The sequence below is a fragment of the Manis pentadactyla genome, chromosome 3, assembly GCF_030020395.1.
Source record: "Manis pentadactyla isolate mManPen7 chromosome 3, mManPen7.hap1, whole genome shotgun sequence".
NCBI classification, from domain to species: Eukaryota; Metazoa; Chordata; class Mammalia; order Pholidota; family Manidae; genus Manis; species Manis pentadactyla.
In genome coordinates this window covers 138,068,788-138,091,941 of record NC_080021.1, presented here as the reverse complement: position 1 = coordinate 138,091,941, position 23,154 = coordinate 138,068,788, and the positions used below count along the sequence as shown (strand labels likewise).

The following is a 23,154-nucleotide window of genomic DNA, read 5'->3' as shown; positions in this document are numbered from 1 at the left end:
CATTTATTGGTAGGAAAGTTGTTTGTAATATTCTTTTTTATCCACTTACATCTGTAAGTCTCTTTTCATTCATGATATTGTGTTCTCTCTTCGTAATGAGTCTATCAAGGGATTATCAATATTGTTGATAAAAGAATTAATTTGGTTTTGTTAATTTTCTTTACTGTTAGTCTATTTGCTACTTACTGAATTTGCTCCTCTTGTTTCCTTTATTCAACTTACTTTGGATTTATGTTGCTCTTTTATATCTAGCTTCTTGTGGTGCAAATTTAAGTCACTGATTTTGGATCTTTCTTTTTAAATTTAAGCATTGAAATCCATAAATTTTCTTGTGAACATTATTTTAGCTTTATCCCAAAAAGTTTGATGTCTTATATTTTTATCACCTAGTTCAAAGTATTTTCTAATTTCCTGTGTGATTTCTTCTTTGAACCACAGATTTTAGAGGTACACTGTTTAATTTCCAAATATATTTGATTTTCCTAAATACCTTATTGTTACTGATTTCTAATTTAATTCCATTGTGGCCAATAATAGTTATGATTTCAATCCTTTGAAGGGTACTGGAAGTTCTATTATAAATCAGCATATGGTCTATCTTGGTGAACATATAATATGCATTTGGAAAAAACATGTGTCCTACAATGTAGTGTTCTATGAATATCAAGTAGATCCAGGTATTGACAGTGTCTATTGAATTCCTATGTCTTCACTCAGTTTTTGTTTAGCTAACATAGAAGACAATTGCTGAGAGGGTGTTAAAATCTCCTACTCAGGTGGTGGAATGGGTTGTCAATTTTTGCTTCATCTATTTTGGTGCTCTCTTAATAGATGTAAACATTTATGACTGCTTTTCCTTCCTGAAAAACTTAATCATAGTGAATTGTTCCTTTCTGTCTTTGGTAATATTTTTTCTCTTGCAATCTATCTCATCTAATAATAGCATAGTCTTAGTTTGACTTTATATTTTTCCTGACTTTATTATACGTATAATTGACAAGAAGTTTTATATATATATTAAGGTTTACAATGTGATGGTTTGATATATGTACACACTGTGAAATGATTACTTAGTGGTTTCTGATGAGTAGTTGGCCATCACTCAAAACATTGCTTATTTATATAGGCTGTTTCTCTGGCTGCTTTTCAGTTTTGCTGTTTGTTTTTGGTTTCCACCTTTTAGGCCGTGATGTGCTAAGCATGCTTCTCTGAATTTATCTTACTTGAGGTTTGCTTAGGTTACTGAGTCTATAAATTTATGTCTTTTATTAAATTTGGGAAGTTTCTGGCTTTATTTTCCCTGCTCCATTCTTTTATTCCTCTCCTTCTAGGACTCAAATTACCCACAGATTAGATTTCTTTGAAATTGCCCTACAAGTTCTTGATGCTCATTTATTTATTTTTTTTAAAGTATCACTGATATACAATTTACAATGGTTTCAAATATACAACAGTGGTTCAACATTCACCCATGATATCAAGTCCTTACTCCCTCCATTACGGTCGCTGCCTATTAACGCAGTAAGAGGTTATAGAGTCATTAAATGTATTCTCCTTGTTGTACTACCGTCCCTGTGATCTACCTATATTGTGATTGTGAGTTATTGTGACTCTTAATCCCCTTCTCCCCACCACCCCAAACCCTCCCTCTTGGTAGCCACTAGTCCCTTCTCAGCGTCTATGAGTCTACTGCTATTTCATTTCTTCTGTTTTGCTTTGTTTTTATACTCCACAATGATTGAAATCATTTGGTATTTGTCTTTCTCTACTGGCTCAGTTATTTTTTTTAAACTTTTCTTATTCTTCAGATTAGTTTCTATTCATTTATCTTCTTATTCACTGACTCTTTTTCTATGTCATCTCCATTCTATGATGCCTTTCCAGTACATTTTAAAAATTGATATATTTTTACTTCTAAAATTCCCACTTGGTTCTTTTTACATTTTGTATTTCTCTGCCTGATAGTTCCTATCTCTTCATTTATTGCAAGTGTATTTCCTTTATATCATGGATAATAGTTACAATAACCTACTTAAAAGTCTGTGATAGTTCCCGTAGCTGTTTCATCTTGGGTTTGGCAGCCCATAATTTCTCTCTCTTGAGGGTGTGTCCCATTTTCCTTGCTCTTTATATGTTGACTAATTTTGAATCATACTCTGGATATTGTGATACTATACTGTACTGTGAAAAAATACTGGATTCTTTGTTACTCTAAACACACCGAAACTTTTGTTTCTCAGGTAATTAACTTAGACAAACTGTAGACTGTCACATCTCAGGTGGATGGTGGCTCCAACCTCAGTTCAGTTTTTCAAGTCTTAGCTCTTAACTGTCTTTTTGTCTGCTTCACATATGTGATTTAGAAATGTGTCATAAATTTTGGAAAATGCTTAGTTATTATTACTTCAAGTATTTTTTCTATACCCTTCTCTTTCTTACCCTTCTGGTATTTCCTTTATACATACAGTACAAAGCTTAGTAACTGTCCTGAAGTTTTTAGTCTGTTCCTTTTTTTTTCCCTCTTGGCTTTTCAGTTTGGGATGTTTCTATTGAGGAAAGCTCAGGGATTCTTTCCCTAGCTGTGTCCAGTCTACTGATGAACCCATCAAAGGCATTCTTCATTTGTTATAGCTTTGATTTCTAGTATTTCCTTTTGATTTGTTCTTAGTTTTCATATCTCAGCTTATATTACTTATCTGTTCTTGCATGTCATTCTTGCATTTTTTCCATGAGAGCTCTTAGCATATTAATCTCAGTTGTCTTCAGTTTCTGGTCTGGTAATTCCAGTGCTTGCTCTGTCTCTTCAAATGATGTTTTTTGCCTTTTAGTATGCCTTGTAATTTTTTGTTGAAAGTTGGATATATGTACTAGGTAAAAGGAACTGAGGTAGATAGGCCTTTAGTGTGAGATTTTATCTGGATAGGAGTTAAGCTGTTTACTGTTTGATGAAGATGTAGATTCCTCCAGTGTCCTCGTTTTTGTCTCTCTTATTGTCTTTGGGTTTCCCAAAAGACTTCTTCTTAAATTAGGTCTTTCCATTGTTATCTGGTCACGATACTGGAGACCTAATAATGTGGTAGTAACGTGGGGGGGAGGGGGAAGCATTTTATAGTCCTATGACCAGGTCTCAGTCTTTTACTGAGCCTGTGGCCCAGGGTTCTGACCTTCACAAAGTACTTCTCAGTCCTTCCCACCTGAGGTGAGAAAGGAAGGCTAGAGGTGGGCAGAGCTGGATATTTTTCTTTCCCTTTGGGCAATTAAGCACTGGTAAAAATCAAGGTGGTTAGGCTCTGATAAAAGAGTTTCCCTTGAGGGCAGACTTTTGTTTAGGAGAATAGAATGCTCTAGGCCTATTTCAAAACGGCTGTTTTTATTCCTTCACTCTGCCAAAAGTACCAGGGGATAGATCTTCACCTTGAGAACCTGGTGGGGTTCCTGGAGGTAAAACTCATGAAAATGTTGAGGGTCCACTAAGACTGGGCCCCTGGTTTTCACTTAAGCTTGTCCAAACTGAGCATCAAGAGCCACAGTCTAAATTTTCCTTCCCTAGTATTGGCTCCAGGGGTAGGCTTCCGTTTCGACAAGCTATAGTTTGTGGTATTCACGATTCTCTTCAATTCTGGAGGCATTGGTTTCCCTTGTGACCTTAACTCTTTAATGGCTCTAAAAAGTTGTTGATTTCAGTTTCTTTAAGTATTTATTTTTTTTGTGAGGATGGAGTGATGACTTCCAAGCTCCTTATATGATGGACTGGACAAGTTCAGGAGTTAGTCAGAGATGTACTGAGCTGACACCTAGAATTAAGGGATCCACTTCTCTGTATCTTTCCTCTCTGGGGTTTTCCTCCTCATTATCTGGTGGACCTAGTTCCTGTGACCAGAAAGAGCACTACTTTTTCTATTAAGAGTTGCCTCTAGGGAAGGCTTCAAGATGGAGGTGTGAGAAGTGAGAGAGCAACCTCCTCCCAAAACCACATGTAATACAAAAATATAGCAAATACAACTAATCCTGAAAGCGACTGGGAAAAAGACTGACAGACTGCCTACAACTGGGGAAAAGAGAAGACCTCATGGAAAAGGGTAAGTGGCAAAGCCATGATCCGGTGGGACCCAAGCCCGCCTCCCATCCCAGCTCACCGACGGAAGAGAAATGGAGCAAGGAGAGGGTGGAGGCCTAGGACTGCCCCAGAAATCTGCTCTGGGAGCACAAACCTACATTACATGGTGCTCTGGAGATTAGTGGGGTTGGGAAGCAAAGACAGGTGGAATACTTGGAGAGACTGAGATTCCAGCTGCTTGTGGAGAACAGGTAACCACAACTGGCCACTCTGGGACAAGAGAAAGGCAGGCACTTTGAAAGACTTTCCAACAGCGAGAGGGCTGTTAAAGGGGCAAGGATTACACAGAGCTTGCTGTTCAGGGAAAAGGACAGGAGGACAAAATCGTCCTGTCACACTCAGCCCAGAAAGTTGGGAACTTTCAGGAGCTTCAGGAGCTCCATCCTCCTGGCTGGCGACAACCACTGAGGTGTCCCATTGTGATATGCAGTCTGCCGTTCCTTCTACCCAGCCAGCATTGGTTAGTAAAACTGCTGTCTCTGCCATTTCGCCAGGCCAGCCAGAGGGCAGCCCTGACTACAGCAGCTACAGGGACATAATGCAGAGGCTCCTCCCTGCGTGCTTGGCTAATTATGAGGGATATAATGCAAATAGAAACCACAATGACATATCACCTCACACCAATTAGGATGGCCAACACTGAAAAGATAAGGAACAACAAATGCTGGTGAGGATGTGGAGAAAGGGGAACTCTCCTACACTGTTGCTGGGAATGTAAGCTAGTTTAACCATCATGAAAAGCAATATGGAGGTTCCTCAAAAAACTAAAAACAGAAATACCATTTGACCCAGGAATCCCACTCCTAGGAATTTACCTAAAGAAAACAAGATCCCAGATTCAAAAAGACATATGCATGCCCACATTTATCACAGCACTATTTACAATAACCAGGATATGGAAGCAACTTCAGTGTCCATCAGTAGATGAATGGATTGGATAAAGAAGATGTGGTACATATACACAATGGAATATTATTTAGCCATAAGAAGATAACAAATCCTACTATTTGCAACAACATGGATGGAGCTAGAGGGTATTATGCTCGGTGAGATAAGCCAGGAGGAGAAAGACAAGTACCGAATGATTTCACTCATTTGTGGAGTGTAAAAAAAGCAAAACTGAAGGAACAAAACAACAGACTCACAGACTCCAAGAAGGTACTAGCAGTTACCAAAGGGGAAGGGTGAGGGGGACAGTGTTGGGAGGGAGGGAGAAGCAGATTGAGGGACAGTATGATTGGCACATATGGTGTGGTGGGGGTCACGGGGAAGACAGTGCAGCACAGAGAAGACAAGTAGTGACTGTGTGGCATCTTAGTATGCTGATGGACAGTGAATGCAAAGGGTATGGGAGGGACTTGATAATATGGGTGAATAATGTAGTAACCACAATGTTGCCCATGTGAAACCTTTGTAAGATTGTATATCAATGATACCTTCATTAAAAAAAAAAGAGTTGCCTTTAGTAGAGTCACAAACAGAAACTCAGTCTGTTGGTCACTTATTCCAAGTTTTGACTTCTCTCCATAGTCTGCTGGCATTTGCTCAGTCTCCAGAACTTTCATGTTGTTTGTTTTTTGTATTGTGTCAAGAATTTACAGCTGCTATTTAGAGAAGGATCACTGAGGAGTTCAGGCCTGTGTACTATAAGTGGAACTTGATTTTCTACTGGAAGGAAAAGGACTACATTTGTTCTCCTACCTTGTTTCAGGAGCTTTACATTCATTCTCATTTCAGAATTCTTCAGGTGACAATACTTGGCTCAGAAATTAAATAACTTGCTCAAGGTCATAAGGATATAGTGCCAAAACTAGGATGAATCACAAGGCTGTCAAACTTTAAAACTACTCGTCTATTATATTATCTGGCATCCTTAAAGGTTTAAATATTGTTTGCTATATGTTACACTTATATAATTCAAAATAAGGCAGACTCCAGATAACATCAACAAAAGAAGTTAAGGAGAAAGGGCTCAATCCATTCATCATTCATAATTCACTATGATTGACTTTTATATCAAGAGCTTATGACAATAAAATGGGAGTTTTAACTGGGAGTCAAATGTCAGAGAGGACAGTCTCCAACTGGAATAGAACCAAGTAGGTTGGGAGAAAATGGCTAAAAGATTTTTGAAAAGACAGATCAGGAGCAGAGGCTTGATACTCTAAACTTTTTGATAGACAATTTAGTTATATTCATTTGTGTATTCCCCTTAGGATCTAGCACTGTTATGACTGACACACACAGTGTGCTGGAGATTTTGAAGGAATTAACAGTTTAGATACTTTCATACATGTAATTTTGAAGTTTTTAATGGATTTCCTGCAGAAATAATGATGTAAAATATCTGGCATGTGTAAAGTACTGAATTTCAATTCTTTTCCCTCACTTCCTTGATATATTTCACTAAGGACTCTAGCAGAAGCCAGCACACTGATGCCCAACTGTTTTTAAAAGGCTGAAATATGTGGACCATTTTGGTTCAGGCAGTAAGAGTTTGTCTTATTTGATCCATAGAATGCAATCCAGTGTTTGGTCACCACATACCTGCTTTATCATTAAGCCTTAAATAAATAAAAGGAAGGATCAAAGCCAAATTCAGTGTCACTTTAGAGATGTCCAGTATCACTGCAAAGGAAATAAACTGTTCATAGAAAAGGGTATTTGTACTGTTCTTAAGCAAATCCTGAGGAGAATCTCTGATCACCAGAATAGACACAACTTTCTTGCATCTTCACATAAGTGACAAATGACTACTTAGAGATGATCAGGACATAAGAAAAGGCAGATCTCACTAAGACAGTTGTGAACATGGCAATACATCAAACCTGTTCTAAGGCCAATTTTGACACAGGAGTGTAACTGGTTTGGTTCCATCCTAAAATTCCTGTCACTCTTGGATTAAAATGCAAGGAAAATTTCAAAGACTTTTACAGATCAGTATTTTGGTCTAATGGAAAGGGTTATTTACCAACTAAGGGTTGACTTTGTTTTCTCACTGTTTTTTTTTTTCACCAGAACAGTCTAGCAGAGATACCTCCTTGGTGCCCTGAATTATTTCATTTCAGTACCACAAGCACAAAGAGAGCCCCATTTAGGCAACTAGGACACACAGCAGACTATAATCCTTATGCCAGGACACAATTTACATGGGGTTTACTCTGCACTAGTCTTTACTCCTAGAGCCTGGCAGGTAAAGGTCCATGCTTAATTATCAACTTACTAAATATAAAGACAACATTCCATGTAATACTATTTTTTTGATATGTACTCCAAGTTAAGAGCTACTGCTCTATATAATACACCCTCCTTATATGAGAATCCTACATACAGTAAGAAGAGTTAAGAAAGGTAGTTAAAATATTCAGTGTGCCAAAGTAAGCATTCCATCAAGTGAATCTTTTTATAAAGTAAGCATACACATAAGATTTTATCAAGATAAACACCTAGGGATTAAAAGTGAGGTTTCCAAGAGGATGGGAATAAAATCATTTTGCCTTTGAAATGGCTTCTTCTGAAATCTCATTATTTGAATAAATCAACTGAATTTCAATTTATCTAGCAAGAAAGAGTGGTAACATTGCTGAAGTCAAATTCATCTTAAATGCTGAAATATTACTCAAGAAGTCAGGACTTAGTTCTGCATCTTGTGGTACAGGTAGCAATCTCAACACTTAAAATTTTCTTTTGTTTTACAGGGAATGGAGAACAAAGAACACTAGAAATAGAAAGTAATTTTCAGTGAACCAATAATTCCTACAGTCTGTCTGAAGGTGATATGTAAACTCAAGTATCCAAGTATAAAACTGTACCCAAAGTAAGTGTGTACCAAACGATAAATTTAATATAGGTTCACATTTTCTTGTTTGAAACTCTCAGGGTCATATGTGTTTCACAATTAACAGGTTTTTTTCAGTTTAGAAAAGTATTAATATCCCTAGTAGAGTATAGGGCAGCATCCTATAGTCAAGTGTACTAATATTTCAGCAGTGAAAGGTAGGAATATTAACACTAGTAGGATAAGTAAATGCATGTCAATTCTGGTTAGGTTTTTAGATTTTGAAACTATGCATAAGGGATTGGGGCACTGTAATAAAATTATTATCAGATATATAAGCAAATAAAGGTTTATACCCATGATCCTAGATAAACAGGCAGAAGGGGTTCTTTTCTCTGTTGAAGAAAGAAAATGGCCATCAGGGCAAACACGTAAGGTGGCAAACCTCCTTCTTCAGGGTGATCTATACTGCATAGCTACAAAGGAGAGAAAAGAGGATAAGCATTCCATTGAACCAACTGTCATTTACACAACTTGGTCTAAAACCTGAACCTTACTCCTGTGTATTACATGATTTACTGATGCTTCAATTCCAAGTGCAACCCAATTACCTTTACTCAGTTTAATGGTCCCCTCATCCTAATCTGCTCCCTTGAAAACGCATGCTTTGGTCAGAAGGATGATTAGCACTAACAGAAATAACAACTAAAAAGCATAGCTTACATAGTGATGAAGCAGAAGGCAGCTTTCAAAGGATGGCATATTGTAATTAACAATTCATCTAGTTAAGACTGGGCATCCTCCATCCATCCTGGACTCAAGCACCAGGAACTATATATTGTTACTGCCATTATCAGTGAAGCTTTAGCTTTTCTCCATAAAGCACCTACACAAAATCTCCATTTTATAATGATGAGGGGACCTTCTATTTTAGGGGATTATTAAATGCTGTAATATTTATTAGTGCATTTCTATCAGGATGCCATATTTAAAACCTTGTGGAAATATAAAAGACCAGATAGTGGCTTTCATTTTTTAGAGTCTCTGGTGTAATTCTGGAAATGGTATGAGAGGTTTTATCCCAAACTTTCCTGTGCCTGAGAATTACCTTGGGAAATTAGTCAAAATGCAAATTCTTGGGACATATCCTCTGGGATTTGACCCAAAAGCTGAGGTTTATTAAGCACTATCAATCGTTTTGACCTTTTGAGTAATACTGTTATAGTGAAATAGAAACACTAAATTTTTCTTTATGTACACACTAAATTTCTGTTCTAATACTCAGATGCCTACTCTCTTGATGTCTATAAATATACATCTAAACATTTAAGATTAAATTAGCCACAGAAAAATCAAGGCATACTGCTTATGCATACATAGAATGTGTTCATGCATTTAAAGAATTGAAACCTACCTTTGCCCAGTACCTAAATGCAATCACCAAAGGAACTAGCTTTGATTCGAGTTTGCCCAGGGCAGTTAAATGACCTGTTGTCAGACAAGCATTTTCATTTCCTGCGCTCACTTTACAAAGAAGACCACTGGTAGGGTACAGGGTGAGAATAGGAAAAAAGAGAAAGATACGAAGTGTTATACAGGTATCAAATATCTTTTATACCAATAACAACTAATTTACACTGATAACAAATATCTTAAAAATGAAATAAAACACTTTACATTCACTAAACCTTCATGGGTAATTTAAGATTAAAGAAAGATAAAGCAGCTATTTTCTGAGTAAACTCAATTTTTCAGAACTAAATCTTTGTGTTTCACTAGAACGATTTTTTTTGGGAAAATATTGTAAAAAGCTTCAAATGGGAGCATGTATTCATCTTTGTAAAAGGGTGTTTTCCAAGACATGGAGGAATCTACCAAATGAAGAATCAGTACAGTTTACAAACCACCCATGTACAGCGGTGAAGATAATGCTTCCAGACGGAGGGAGAGAGGTATGCGGGTGAAGTCATATTAATTGTTATTCAGCACTGCTAAAAATGTGGCTAAGAAAGGATGGCAAATAAAGGTGATTAGAGCAAGCACCATTTGATAAAGTTATTTTTTACTGTATTAAAATGAGTCAAAATGCTTCCATTCCTGTATTTTTTCCTTTTAAGTAACTTTATTCTTCTTAAAATAAAACTTTTTCTTCTTGCATCAAATACCAAAAGTATAGGGAGAATACTAGTAGTGAGGCTGTGAAATTAATCACATAAAGAGCTTGTCACTCTACAAACCGGACATTAAGACACAGTGAAATACATGTGCCCGTGGCAAGTTAATATCTAATACATAAGCAGCTTAAAGAAACCGAGACCTTTGCTTTTCTCTACACACCACCACCGGCACCCTAGCGTGGAAATCTGCATCAACATCAATAAAAGACTCTGAGGAAAGAAGAAAAAAATATTCAATAGGTTAATTAAACCTTTGTTTAGAAGCAGAACTAGATAAAGTATAAGTACCACCTATGACTTATCTGTCTGGCCTTTTGAAAGACCATTATGAAATAAAGTTCTGCGATAACTTGAAAAGGAAAATAGTATTCATTCAGGAATCAAGTAATCACATTGAAACCCTTATTTTGCAAAACTAATGTTTGATAGGAAAAGACTACATTATTCAATCAGAATATTTAAATGTTATACAGATAACATAATCAGGAAAATGGGTAGGACATTCAAAAGGATAACTGCTGCAAAAGCTACTAAGATATTTGGGGTCACAATACATACTGACTGAAGTTAAGAAGAAATGTTTAAATTTTAAATATTCATTTAGCTGAAATAAGAAGGATGAGAAGGAATAACTCAAGGGATGAGATAGTTTGATGAGGCCCACAGAAATCAAAAGAAGCTCTAACACCCTGAGCTAGATGATACTTTTGGATAACTGGGAAATCTAACTGGAAGAACTATTTGATTCATCAGTCAGGGCTTGGTCACACGTATTTATCATTTATAAGGTATTAATTTAAGCCATGGAATAGAGCAATTATCCTTTAGTTTTACTGTCAAGAGTAAATTTTATATATTTTGCATTTTTTTCTCAGTCTAAGACTCTATCTATAAATTGTGACATTATCATCAAGCTAAAAGCTTTACTTACAAAATAATTATTCTGCATAGAACAATTAACATGACTCTAATTAACATGCTTCTCATTTATGGGCATTTGCTTTGATATTACCCATATAAACAGTTAAAGAAAGAAAACACGTGACTTCCTATTTTCAAAGTTTGAGAAGTAAGATATATTCAAATTATAGACAAAAAAAAGTTTAAGAGCAAAAGGCGTAAAGAATTTGACCTTACCACTGTTCTTTAAACATTCTTGAACAAGTAAAAGAACATCTGGCTGAGACATCTAGAAAATAAATCAATGAATAATCAAATAATTCTTAAGTACTTTTGTTTCACTGAGATAATACACAGCCATCTGAAGTTATCCAAATTGCTTTCCAAATTAGAAAGCACAATGCTACCAAAGTAAAAAAACTGAATTATTGTGCTGTGTGCACAGATCAGTCAAGAGACAGAGATTAGCACCAATGGAGGATGAATGGGGCAGAAGAGGTCTACCACACAGTTAATTCCTGAAACCTAATTCCTGAGGTAAGCCTCTCAGTGAATCTCAGAGCTGTGGCTAGAAGCTATCAAACTATTAACACTATCAACCTCTCTATCAGACTAATTCAGCTGATTGCTGATTGATTTCTACTGTAGTCCTGCCTTTGTCTTTCTCTAATCCTTGTCCTACCTGGGAACCAAAACCATTTAAAATCATAAACTGGACCTAGTCTAGGCTCTTCCTTAAAACTCCATGGCTTCTTACTACCCTTAGGTGAAAATAAAATTCTTTGCCATGGACTGCAGATCCTGCATGGAGACACCAGCCTACTCTATCCTAATCTTATGCTCTTCTTTCTCTGGTCTGTTCAATCCTCCTTTTAGCTCCTCTAACAGGCCAAAACTCTTATTGATTTAGGGTGCTTGAAAAAAAAAAAAGCCGTTCCCTCTGTCTGAAACGCAGTTTTAACCCTTTTGCTCCCCCCACCCCTTTTCATCTTTTAGAGTTCAGTTTAAATGTTCTCTTTTCAAAGAGGCCTTCATGACCACTGTTATCTGTCCCTTGTTTTCTGTCAGAGTGCCTTATTGACCTGCAAAACTCGCATTATAATGAATTACGTGTATGTACTTACTTCTCTCTTCACTAGGTATGAATTCCACGAGGGAGGAATTATATTTCGTCCTCTAGAATCTCATATAGTGCCTGGCTTACAACATGGACTCAGTGAATGTTTGCTAAATGAATGAGTGATAAGAGATCAAAACAAATGCTTTGCTGGTTAATTACTAATCAGAATTTAAGGTTAAAAGGATAGTAAAATCTAATTGTCAGCTGACCTTGTAGCTAGAGTAGTCGGAGATGGCAAAGAATGAGAGGTTATGAAATACAGAATCTGGGGGTGGGACCTAGGAATCTGTATTTTTTACTAACAACCCAGGTAAATGGGCATAAACCATCTGCAAAATGGCCTACGTATGGGAACCATCAATGGATAAATGGATACTACTAAAATGCCTTCCAGTTAAAACTTCTGATTTATCAACATATTTTTGTATCACGTCTAAACCAGAAATCTAGGCGAGTTGTGATTCTATAATTATTTCAACAAAGTAGGTACATAAGAGAGGAAACTCAGGAGTGAATTAAGCTTTCAGGTCATGTATGTTTAGATATCCATAGTGTTGAAAATCTGAAATTCTTCCCTGCTATTGGAAAGTAGACTTTACCAAGACAATCTTTTCAGGTTAACATAACCTAAATAGCCCCATTACTGACATGGTTAAAAAAAAACAATGTTTGAAGTAAGTATGAAAATCTGTAAAGAATTGAAAGAAATGCTCTGAAATTGAAGGCAGGCAGAACATAAAAATAAAAATTTTAGGAGAAGAAGCTGCCACCATTATCCTTGAACTGTCTTCAAATATCTAAAATATATTCATATATAACTCGTATTTGTAAAAAGAATTTCCATACCACTCTGTAAAAATTCCAACATTTCATTTTGTACTTACAATGGCTGGAAATTGAATGTCAATGTTTACATCTGAATTTTTGAAGCCCAGGCTGCTACAGGATGACCCATATAACCTCAGAGAACAAGCTAAAAAAAAATGTAAATGAAAGTCATTACAATTTCTCAAAAGCTATCATGAAACACTGCTGTTTCAGAAATGGAACCATCAATTAAAATACACACAAAAGCAAAACAGTATTCAGGTCTGGTATAGACAAAGGATAGCAATGTGTGGCTCTTTGCTCTTGCCTTCAGAGAAGGCTTCATTGACTGTGGTTTTGCTTAATAATCACTCTTTATGTCAGTTGTAAAACACATTAAAAAAATTCTTACGTTGTCATTTCACATTTTGTGTAGGAAAGATTATTTGAAATAATTCTTAAAATGTGAAAGTTGAAAGGGATGCCTAACTTTGTTTTACATTTTTTAAACCTGATAGTATACTAAAGAGTGAATGCAAACATTTCACCTCTTAGAAAGCACACATAGGTGTTACTATAAATGTAAAAAAATAATCATAAAGTCACTTTGCAATACTCACTTTTGACTACTCACTACATTATGAACAAAAATTGCTTAACATAAATAATCCCTTGAGGAAAATCTTTGGAAAATAATTATATTACTGACATAATTAAAAATGCTAGGCAGCAGGTGATTCAGTCTTCAGAGGAAGATGTGTGTGTATGTGTACTACCTGTGTTTACTTATGTGTTTCCCCCACTGTGCCAAAAATTATCTCTTTTTGTCAGGAGACTTTGTGGTTTTAAGTTAAATGACTCCTTTGGGTCTTAAGTTTTCCATGACGAAGTATATTCAATTTTACAATGGAAATCTGTGGCAAAAATTACCAAAATTACAATGACTTTTTGGGAACTTGTCAACTATATAAAGGATGGAATAAATACCTACACAATGAAATGGTAGATTCTTGCCCTTTCTTCTTATATATGAATAGAGATGATATACTTTATGAATGATCTTTCAATAGAATAAATAGTTCTGTGGATGATATGGTGATAAATTTAAATAGTGATTCCACCTGTGTTTCAGAATCCCTTGTGGGGCTTTCTAAGAAATAGTTTTCCATGGCCCCACAGACATAACTTGGAAATTTAATTAAACATTTATACCAAATCTACTACAATTAGTTTTCAAAGCTCATTTTGGATGTTGCAGCTCTTTTAAATGTGGTTAAATAGAACGTTTTTTAGATCACAGAGAACCAGAAATGACTCCAGGATACTTCTCTTTAACACAAAATATTGTGTCAATTTAAATACGTAGAAAGGTAATTTATACACATGAATCTCAAATAGTATCTGTGCCCCAATAATATGGGACACTTAAATTACATGCACACAGTGAAATTCATAATGAAGACAGGTTTAATGACTATGCATGTCAAAGTTTTTGTTACCTTGGGGGAAGCCAGTGAAAAACAAAAATATACAAAAAATTAAGAGCTTATGGACATGGCAAATCAATTTCTATTACATGAAAATTATTCTGGTAGGAAAAATGAATGAGGTGCTTTTAGATAGCTGAACAGAAAAACAAATCTAGAAAATACCTGGCAACTTGTGTTGGAACACATTTTCCATGATCCGTTTAATTTCTAGCCTCTGTTCCAAGTTCTCATTGTGTAAGCCAAACTCCTGTACCACTCTGTCAATGGCAATACCAATTGCATTTATCTGGGAGGGTGTAGGCGGGGGTAACGTAGTAAGCAATTCTTCCTCCTGCTTCTCCTTTTAAGATCAATGTTAAGATTAAAAATGACTCACACAGTTTTTACCTTCTACCATTCACTGACACAATACCCTTTAGAATATGCCAGAATATTTTTCTTAGTTCTCCCTCTCACCTTAGCTGTATTAGTCTTTACCTTATCCAACACACACACTTCTTTATGCACATAAAGTGATAATACAGGGAAGGCAGGAGTAGGGAAAAAGCTCAAGGGAAGAACACTAAAAACAGCAATGATAAATTATTTGCTTTACTATTCCTGGCCTAAGGATATGTACCCAGGTCCTGTCAATGACTTCATTTATCCTGATACTGTCCTTAAGGAAATTCACAAGACTGCCTGGCAAAACGTATCTGAACAGTATAAAGTATTTTGGCTAAACTCAATAATACAGCAGTAAAGTTATTACTATCATAGCCTTAATGTGAGAAAAGTGACAAAGATGACAATAACAACTGACAAGTAAACATGAACTTACCTTAATGTTTTTTTTGTGTCTCTTCTCTTTGATATGCTTATGAGCAAATGCAATGGATTCAATTAAAACATCACAAAGTTTGCAGGTGTACTTTGCTGTGGGATAATTTCTTGGTCGCTAAAATTTGGAGAGATTTATAGACATCTTCACAAATCCAGGCAAACAAAAGTTAGCCAAAAGATGATCTTCCCTTCACTTTTAAAACTTTTAATATATGATTGTCATTCCTTACCACTATCCTAATAGTCATTTGTATTTAAGTGATTCTATTAAACTGAACATCACTCTGAACTTGTGGTATATAAATGCTAATAACCAAAGTACGATACCTAATTCATCCAAGCACATTTTCCCAATTACTAACACACTTTGAACCAAACAAGGATTTTAACTAACAGATAAAATATGTTACCCTTTTTAGCCTGTCAATGCAGTCTCGTTTCAATCGCTCCTCGGCCTGCTGTAAGCCCATCAGCTCCTTGGTTGAGAGCACAGATTCATCGATCACAGGGCCCTCCAAGTCTCCATCCTGTTCATTTTCATTTCTAATTCTACGTGGCTTCCTAGGTCTGGACCTCTGCTTCTTGTTTTCTTAAGTTAGGGGAAAAATATTGGCAATGTTGAAAAATAGCACTCTGAGTGAAAAACAGAAGTCTTTTTACATATTAATTAAATCATTTGATATTTGAATGATATCTAGCACAGAGCAAAAAGGAAAGGTATATAGCTCTCCCATGGATAAAACACCTGAATGCTCATTAAGCACCTCTGCATACATCAAGACACAGAAATCACCTTTTTGGAAAACTTCAATAGAATTCCACTTCAACCATACAATTTGATTTTGTCATTTGTCCTGTTATAGACTGCTGAGCACACTCAAGTAATAGTAGAAATTATTCTCTAAAGGCAAGAATATCTATAATTCTAATATACTTAATATATCACAGTAGCTAACGTACATGTATCTAATTCAGTGTACTTGTCTAGTACGCCTGTAAGTATATCTGTTATTCTCATGAAAACTATCCACATTTGCTTTTATTTTTTGGAAGTGAAAAATCTCAACAGAGCAAAGTGTCACAGAACTCCAGAGAACTCAGAAATCAACTACATTGTCTGGAGTGAAAAATCCCTTGCTCATTTGTAAAGTTAGCCTCCACATAATTGGACCCTTCCCCACATTAATATCAAGAAGTCCAAGCCAAAATTTTATTTACTAAGGACAATTATTTCCCATTTTATCTTTACTTTCATTTTAGCTTCTTTGAATGGGCTGCAGGCTAAGCACACTTCAAAGGAGAAAAACAATTATTTGAAATAAAAGTTTTCTACAAGTACAGACTAACTCACTTTTAAAAAACTCTGTCGTTAGCTTTACAATTCTTACAACTAATACGTCTGTTCCCTTTTTTAAACTTACAACTTTTCAACCTGTGAAACTGAAGATGACTGCAGAATTGATCTAAAAAAATTGTTTTAAGCTAACTTCTCTCAAGTTCTGAAAATGAAGCTTTTAGTAACATCTAAGATTAAAATAAAATTCATTTCCCCAATTAAAATTGCGATAAATGGATTCAATCACTTTTAAATGGCATACCAAAAATTAGTCTTTGAAAATATAAAGCTACTGAAATGCCCTGCAAGAGGCAGTTCGTATGTCAAGTTTTCGGCAGAACTCATTACTTGTGCAGTAGTTACAATGAAACAATTGATTGGAAAAAAAAACTGTCAGAAAAGGGAGATACAGGAGCTTTAATTCTAAAAAAGCTATTGACAACAGCTCTAAAGGAAAAGTAACGAGCATTGTGCTCCAATTACCATAACTTTCATATAGTGAAAATCTACATACAGCTTCTATACAGTAAGTGGCAATTTAAAACAATTAAAGAAGTTAGGACAAATGCAGTTTTGTTTTGTTTTTTCAAAAAGCAATTAAAATGGACCAAACAACTAGAATACTAAAAGGTAAATATTCATTTGAAGAGATCAGTCTAACTTGATATTTGTTTTTTAACATGTCCCCTACTCCCATTTAAATTATCACAATCTTTTAAGGACAGGGCTCTTGGTCTGCATATATGAGATAAGCACTTTTTAGTTTAGAGGTGTCCCTGTCATTTAATTTGCTTCTCATTACAAGCTCTAAATAACTGCTTCTGATGTGCATGTTCACAACGTAAGTTTCTTAGGCACTCATTAAAGATTTACACTATTATGTGCATCTCTTTAGAAAAGTTCCTAATAGTTCACAAAATAGCAACTGATATGGAACCTAAATCCTTTTTTAATCCTTTTCTTGATCACAAAGTCTTCTCAGTATAACTCTATTTGGTGTCATTTTCTAAAAAAGTGACTTGTTTTCCTCCAAAGAACACAATTAACTCCTTATTGTTTTTATTGAGAAGTGGACAGCTGCAGAAATTGTCTGATGATAATGGCAGCTACATTATTGGGTCTTTTATTATGCCAGAGATGCAATGCATACACTTTATGTGCACTGCCTTATTTAATCCCGATAGTGATCCTGTCACAGTATTATCCCCATTTTACAGATGGGGAAAATGCTGGCCCAGGAAAATAAGTAACTTGTCTAGGGTTATATGATTAAGTCAAAGCAAAGGGATTTGAAATGGAGATTAAAGCATGGATGTGAGTTAGGGCAGGGAAATGCCACAAGGGTCATGTCATTGTAAAATCTACTTAGCCTCCGAAAAAGGCCCAGTTTATTCTTTAACTTAATCTATGTGCTGTTCTTCCTCTTCTTTCAGTTAAGTAACTTTGTAACCAGGACAGGAGATAGACCTCCAAAGTGTAAAAGAAGGTATGTGGATAAAGAATGCCAAAGATCTGGACCAACACAGTGACCTAAATAATCCTATTCTTAAAACAAAACTTCAAAGGAATTATGAATCACCTATATACATTATACCTTATGTTGACCCCTACCTAAAGGTCCTATAAAACCCCAAACCCTAAACCCTTAAGTGCTCTTCCTCTCTCAGATTGCCCACACTCCTGAGTGTGTATTGTCTTATATCATATAAGTTTTCTTGTTGCATAAGCTGACTGAACTTGTCTCTCAACTCTTTTCCACGATAAAGTCAAGAACGTGTTGGCCTCCACCTCCAGTGGTAAACGTCTTTGTCATTTTGCTATTTCATTCAGCTTTCTAGTCTTAACACAATCCTTTTCTCTCTCCCATTTTATTTCAGACAAGTAGGGAAGCTGAAGTTCTCAGAACATAGACTCATTCCATCCAGTGCTCTGCAGCTCCTCCAGATCCTGGGGTAGTAGGGGCTCAGTTCCCATGCTGTGCAGATTCAAATGGACACTGGATACCAGGTGACCCGGGCTTCAGGAGTTAGCAAGGGATTTGCCTTATGCCAAGCAGGAGTTTCATGAGTTTCCCTTTCCATTCTCTGCTCTTTCTTGCTCTCTGCTGCCTGCACAGCTTCTGCCATTCACTGCTACTCTCATTTTAATGAATTGCTTCCTTACCAGCATTTGTCCAACCTGGTCAAGAATTCTTTCTCAGAGTCAAGAATCCTCCCCTGTCCGAGCTGCTGTTTCACCTAGTGCGCAGGGAGAGACCCTCCCAAACGCAGCTGCCTGGCAACAGATGGAATTTTGAAATTCAGCCTTCTGTTTTAACAATACAATAACTGAAAGAACTCACTAAAAAACCTCTTCTTGCAGCATATGCATTCATATCTAGACTAGCACAGAACTGACAAGGCCTGCGTTGTAAAAAACGGTCCAGTAAAATCTCATCGGAGAGAATCTTGGGAGGCGAAGCTGGGTGTTGCTAAAAAGTTCCCATAATTACTTAGGGGAAGTCTACTTGACTCATCTCAGGTTTTTTGCAATATGAATTCTCTATATACAGTATTCCAAGTTTCCCATATTTTATTTGCATATGGCCCATTATTCCACTCACAAAGGACATGTGTATTTGAGTGGATATTCTCCAGCTATGATCATTAATGGCACTGTCCCAAATACATTATACTGGCAATCTAGGATATTTGAAGGATGAAATAGGGGCAGTTAATGTAGAACTGAAAACTAGGAAGTATTAAAAAACAAAGCAAATCTAAGATAATTTTCATTACATCTTCTTCCATGATTTAACAAGACTGTTCCTTAGTAAGATATCATTTGGTTTAAGGAAAATTTCATTCCCTTTAGTGACATCCTTGAGGATATTGGGTGCAGTGCAAAGTTTGTACTTTAAACTGAATTTCTCTCTACAGTAAGCAACATTATATGAAGGCTTAATATTTCCTTTATGAAGATTCTGAAGGGATAGAAGCTGACCAGTTCTTGATGTAGCAATTGTGAAGGCACACACCAGTATTTCATAGAGAACATGGGGGCTTTAGGATTGCCTTTAATAAAAAAAGATAATGAAAATGTATCTATGTCCTATTCAAAACCATTTAAAAGCAACTTCTTTAGTTGCTTTTAAGACTAAACAAGAATATGTGCCTTATGAGGTTTTTGGTCTGTAAACAGTCCCTTTTAATACCTGTCTGGTTGCAAACTTCATCTATAAATCTTCTTATAATGCTGCTCAAGATCAGCCTTTTCTTTTCTAAAATACCAACTAAGGTAACTAAATTAAAATATCCACGTCCCATCTGGACACAGTAATACGGAAATACTGAAATATACACCGAATTAAAAAATACACAAAGCAAAAGGATTCTAGGTCCAGAGAGGCTGAGCTAATGGCCATAGCAACACAGGACAAATTTCAGTTTCACTTCCTCTTCTAGCATTCTGTGTGAACAAGTCTGGATAAACTTAACCTCTCCCAGCCTCAGCTGCCTGCCTGCTTTGTAAAATTTTGATTCTACCTTCGATAAATCACAACAGAGCACTGCATTAGACAATTCTTTCAAGTTCTTTCTCCTTTAAGTATTTACGAGGCTAGGGTTTCATCTCTGCCTACTGTTTGATTTCTCTATAATACCCCATTCTGTTTCTGCTGTTTGATACAAGGCATTTTCTCTTGCTTTTCCTATTCTAGAAAATGAAAAACAGCACCTTTTCTCCCACTTAATACTATCATAAGACACTCTAAAAATAAAAAGCAGCCTTTTCCCTGTTAAGTATTCTAAATGTCCAGGTTACAGGTAACATATATTTAAACTGGCCACTGTAAAGTAACACGAAGGAAAGGGGCTTCTGGCATCAATATTGCCCAAATGCATTTAAACTCAAAACATTTAAAAAGTGCTGGCTAGTTTTCAACACATTCTATATGGTCACTAAAAAAAAGGCTTATAGCTAATAAACTTAAAAGCCCATTTTTCCAAGTATAATTTGTATTTTCAGATTAAACATTATTTATTTTTGCCTTGAAATTTATGACTTTATTTCATTTCAGTAATTATTGCACACTACATAAAAATAATTTTGTTTACATAAATGATTGCTACACAGACAAAATCTATTATTTGCCTTTTAGAAAACGTTTAAGCAATTATTTTGTGGCAGTTGTTATCAAGCACACAGGGCACTTAGAAATGAATTTTGGTTTTACTCTAACTAAAAGGCAAAGTTTTATCTGTATTTCTGACTTTCAAAACTTAATGCTTCTCAACCTGTTTGCCATGCTTGCTTTTGAGAAAAGAACAATCTTGGACTTTCTTCCTCTGGAGACTGATGCTCCACCCAAAAGACATTTATCCCTCTGTGACAGGAGATATATGCAGTCTATGTTTTTATATCAAATAAAGTTTTTCTTAGCTTTATATTCTGTCATTTATATTGTAGACACATTCATTATTCAAACACAAAATTTAGAGAACACATAAACGCCACTCAGAAATTACGATACAGTCCCCGGGGGGACTGAACACCCTTTTCTGTATAGAGGACCAATGGGAAATATATTTACTCAAGTAAAATGAGCCTCACGGTAAACTTTTAAAGGGACCAAAACATGCAATATGTTGAAATTGCTCAAATATGATTACAATCATCAAAATAATCACATTAAATAAACAGAAACTGTGAAAAAATGGAACTGTATTGGTGAAAATAATAAAACTCATTTGCATGAAAAAGACAAGACATAGCTGACTTTGAGTTCTAACTTGACAAGTTGGAACACATTACCAGGGCTTCCTGCTTCCATCTCTGATGTGGTTTCTAGGCTTGTCAGGTCTTTATTGAACAGTCTTCTTACAGTTCTGCAGCCTCGACCATCTTGCCACCTATATCCATCTTCACTGTCTTGAAAGGAGTCTTTTCTTGGTCGGTTTGTAACAGGAAATCTAGGTCCAGGTTTGAATTCTCTCCAACTGTCTGAATTACCAGCAAGTTCATCAGATAGCCATCTCTTATTCTGATCTTTGTGGGTGTCATTTATCCAAACGGGTTGACTGTAAATTGGGTTTTTAAATGCATACGGATTGTTGGAAACAGCATATGGTCCTTTCCTGGGGGTATTCCCATAGTTCCCTGGTATTTTTTTTTTTGGAAGGCCTTTTTCCATTTTATTGCCATAGCCTTTAGCACAATCATCCATTATTAGATAATCTTGTTGGGGGTGACCCCTTCTGAAATCCTCATCATCAACAGTCCCTCGGTCTTTACGCTTCACAAAATAAGGTTTTGCTCCATCTCCCATGGTTCTTGACTTCAGTTTTCTTCCTTGCACCTGAAGGAAGGCATTTTCGGGGAACAATCAAACTATAACAAGATATCATACCAAGTATATAAAATGCCACACAATTATTGCACAGATGCTCAAAAGCCTGTAAGACTTTCCTTCCTAAATTCCAGTAATCAATGTATTACAAGAGAAGTGAGGAGGCTTAATCAGTCCTATAATATTCTTCTTGAAAACAGTACTTACTATTCAACATGAAGATTACATCTGTAAATAAGGGAAGCTTCTTAACAGTCTCAAGAAATGTAGTATAAAAATGTTTATACAAAAAAAAGTTGGTTGGGTTTTACCTATATAACAAAGCGCTTCTCTTCAAAATAGGCGAACACCTCATCCCAAGAATATAGTTAGAAAACTTCCGAAACAATCTTAAAAAAAAAAAAGTTTGGCAATTACTTTTAAGTGTTATACAAAGTAAACGAAACTTTATGTGAGTACAGTACATCTCAACTCCACTTCTCCGTCCCGGGGGTCTCAGCTCCCTTCACGACTATTCAGAACCATAGCCTAAGATCTCTCGGGTTACGGAGGGGCAGGTTTCCCCACCAAGGTTCGGCTTTAGTCAGAGGGGCTGGGTTGCCAACCAGGGGACAACTCCAGCTAACCTCCCCAGTCCTCATTCTCCAAACCCAAACGAGTTGGGTTTTATCACGAACAGCAATCCTCCCTCTTCCATCCCCATCTGATGCCTCAGTTTCCACCCTTCGGGAAAAGGTGAAAGAGGAGGTGTCCCTGCACTCCTGGCCACGAAGACACCGCGGGGACCAGGAAGCAGGAAGTGACCTGCTTCCTCGGTGGGGTTCCGGGATCCCCCCAGCCGGTCAAGGGGCCGGGGCCGAGTGTCTCCACCCGAATCCCTTCTTTTCCGGCCCCCGCAAGGTTTGACACAAAGTGAAGATGCGGACTAGAACCAAAGAGCTCAGTCCCCGCCGGCCTGGGGGCTCCCCGGTCGTCACAACCGGGATGAAGAGGCCGGGGGTGGATGGAGTCAACGAATCTCCCGGGCCGGACCCGTCCTCTATTCTGGAGGCCGGAGACCCCACCGGAGATCCACCCCAGAGGCGAGTCTTGGAGGGACCTGGGGAGAAGGATCCGGGAGCACTCACCGCCTCCGCCGCGGTCCCCCGCCTCTTCCTGTCCCGGCTGGGCTCCCTCTCCGTGTTTTCCTTCGGCCCCACTTCCGGCGCTCAGCGCTGTCTCATTGTGCGCGTTTAGCGGCCGGTGGTGCCCCCGCCCGAGCACTCAGCCGTTCACGCCGGA

General features: G+C 36.9%; 1 protein-coding gene across 14 annotated transcripts in view; it reads right to left on the bottom strand.

Annotated features, from left to right (window-relative positions):
• Positions 1–23,140, bottom strand: part of TUT7 (terminal uridylyl transferase 7) — a 60,363-nt gene extending 37,223 nt beyond the window's left edge. For 8 of the 14 annotated variants that reach the window (XR_005028610.2, XR_005028611.2, XM_057498525.1 and 5 more), the window contains exons 1-11: positions 23,001–23,140; positions 22,185–22,262; positions 21,339–21,882; positions 15,622–15,800; positions 15,210–15,326; positions 14,552–14,729; positions 12,977–13,065; positions 11,210–11,261; positions 10,213–10,282; positions 9,310–9,436; positions 8,252–8,371 (exon numbers count right to left, since the gene is read on the bottom strand). Coding sequence is in view for 12 of the 14 variants with exons in the window: in XM_057498525.1 (XP_057354508.1) it covers positions 8,252–8,371; positions 9,310–9,436; positions 10,213–10,282; positions 11,210–11,261; positions 12,977–13,065; positions 14,552–14,729; positions 15,210–15,326; positions 15,622–15,800; positions 21,339–21,852 (1,446 nt within the window). In the remaining 2 variants the exon portion in view is untranslated. The other 6 variants (XM_036904332.2, XM_036904334.2, XM_036904329.2 and 3 more) reach the window with 6 other exon arrangements.
• Between the last annotated feature and the right edge of the window lie 14 nt (positions 23,141–23,154).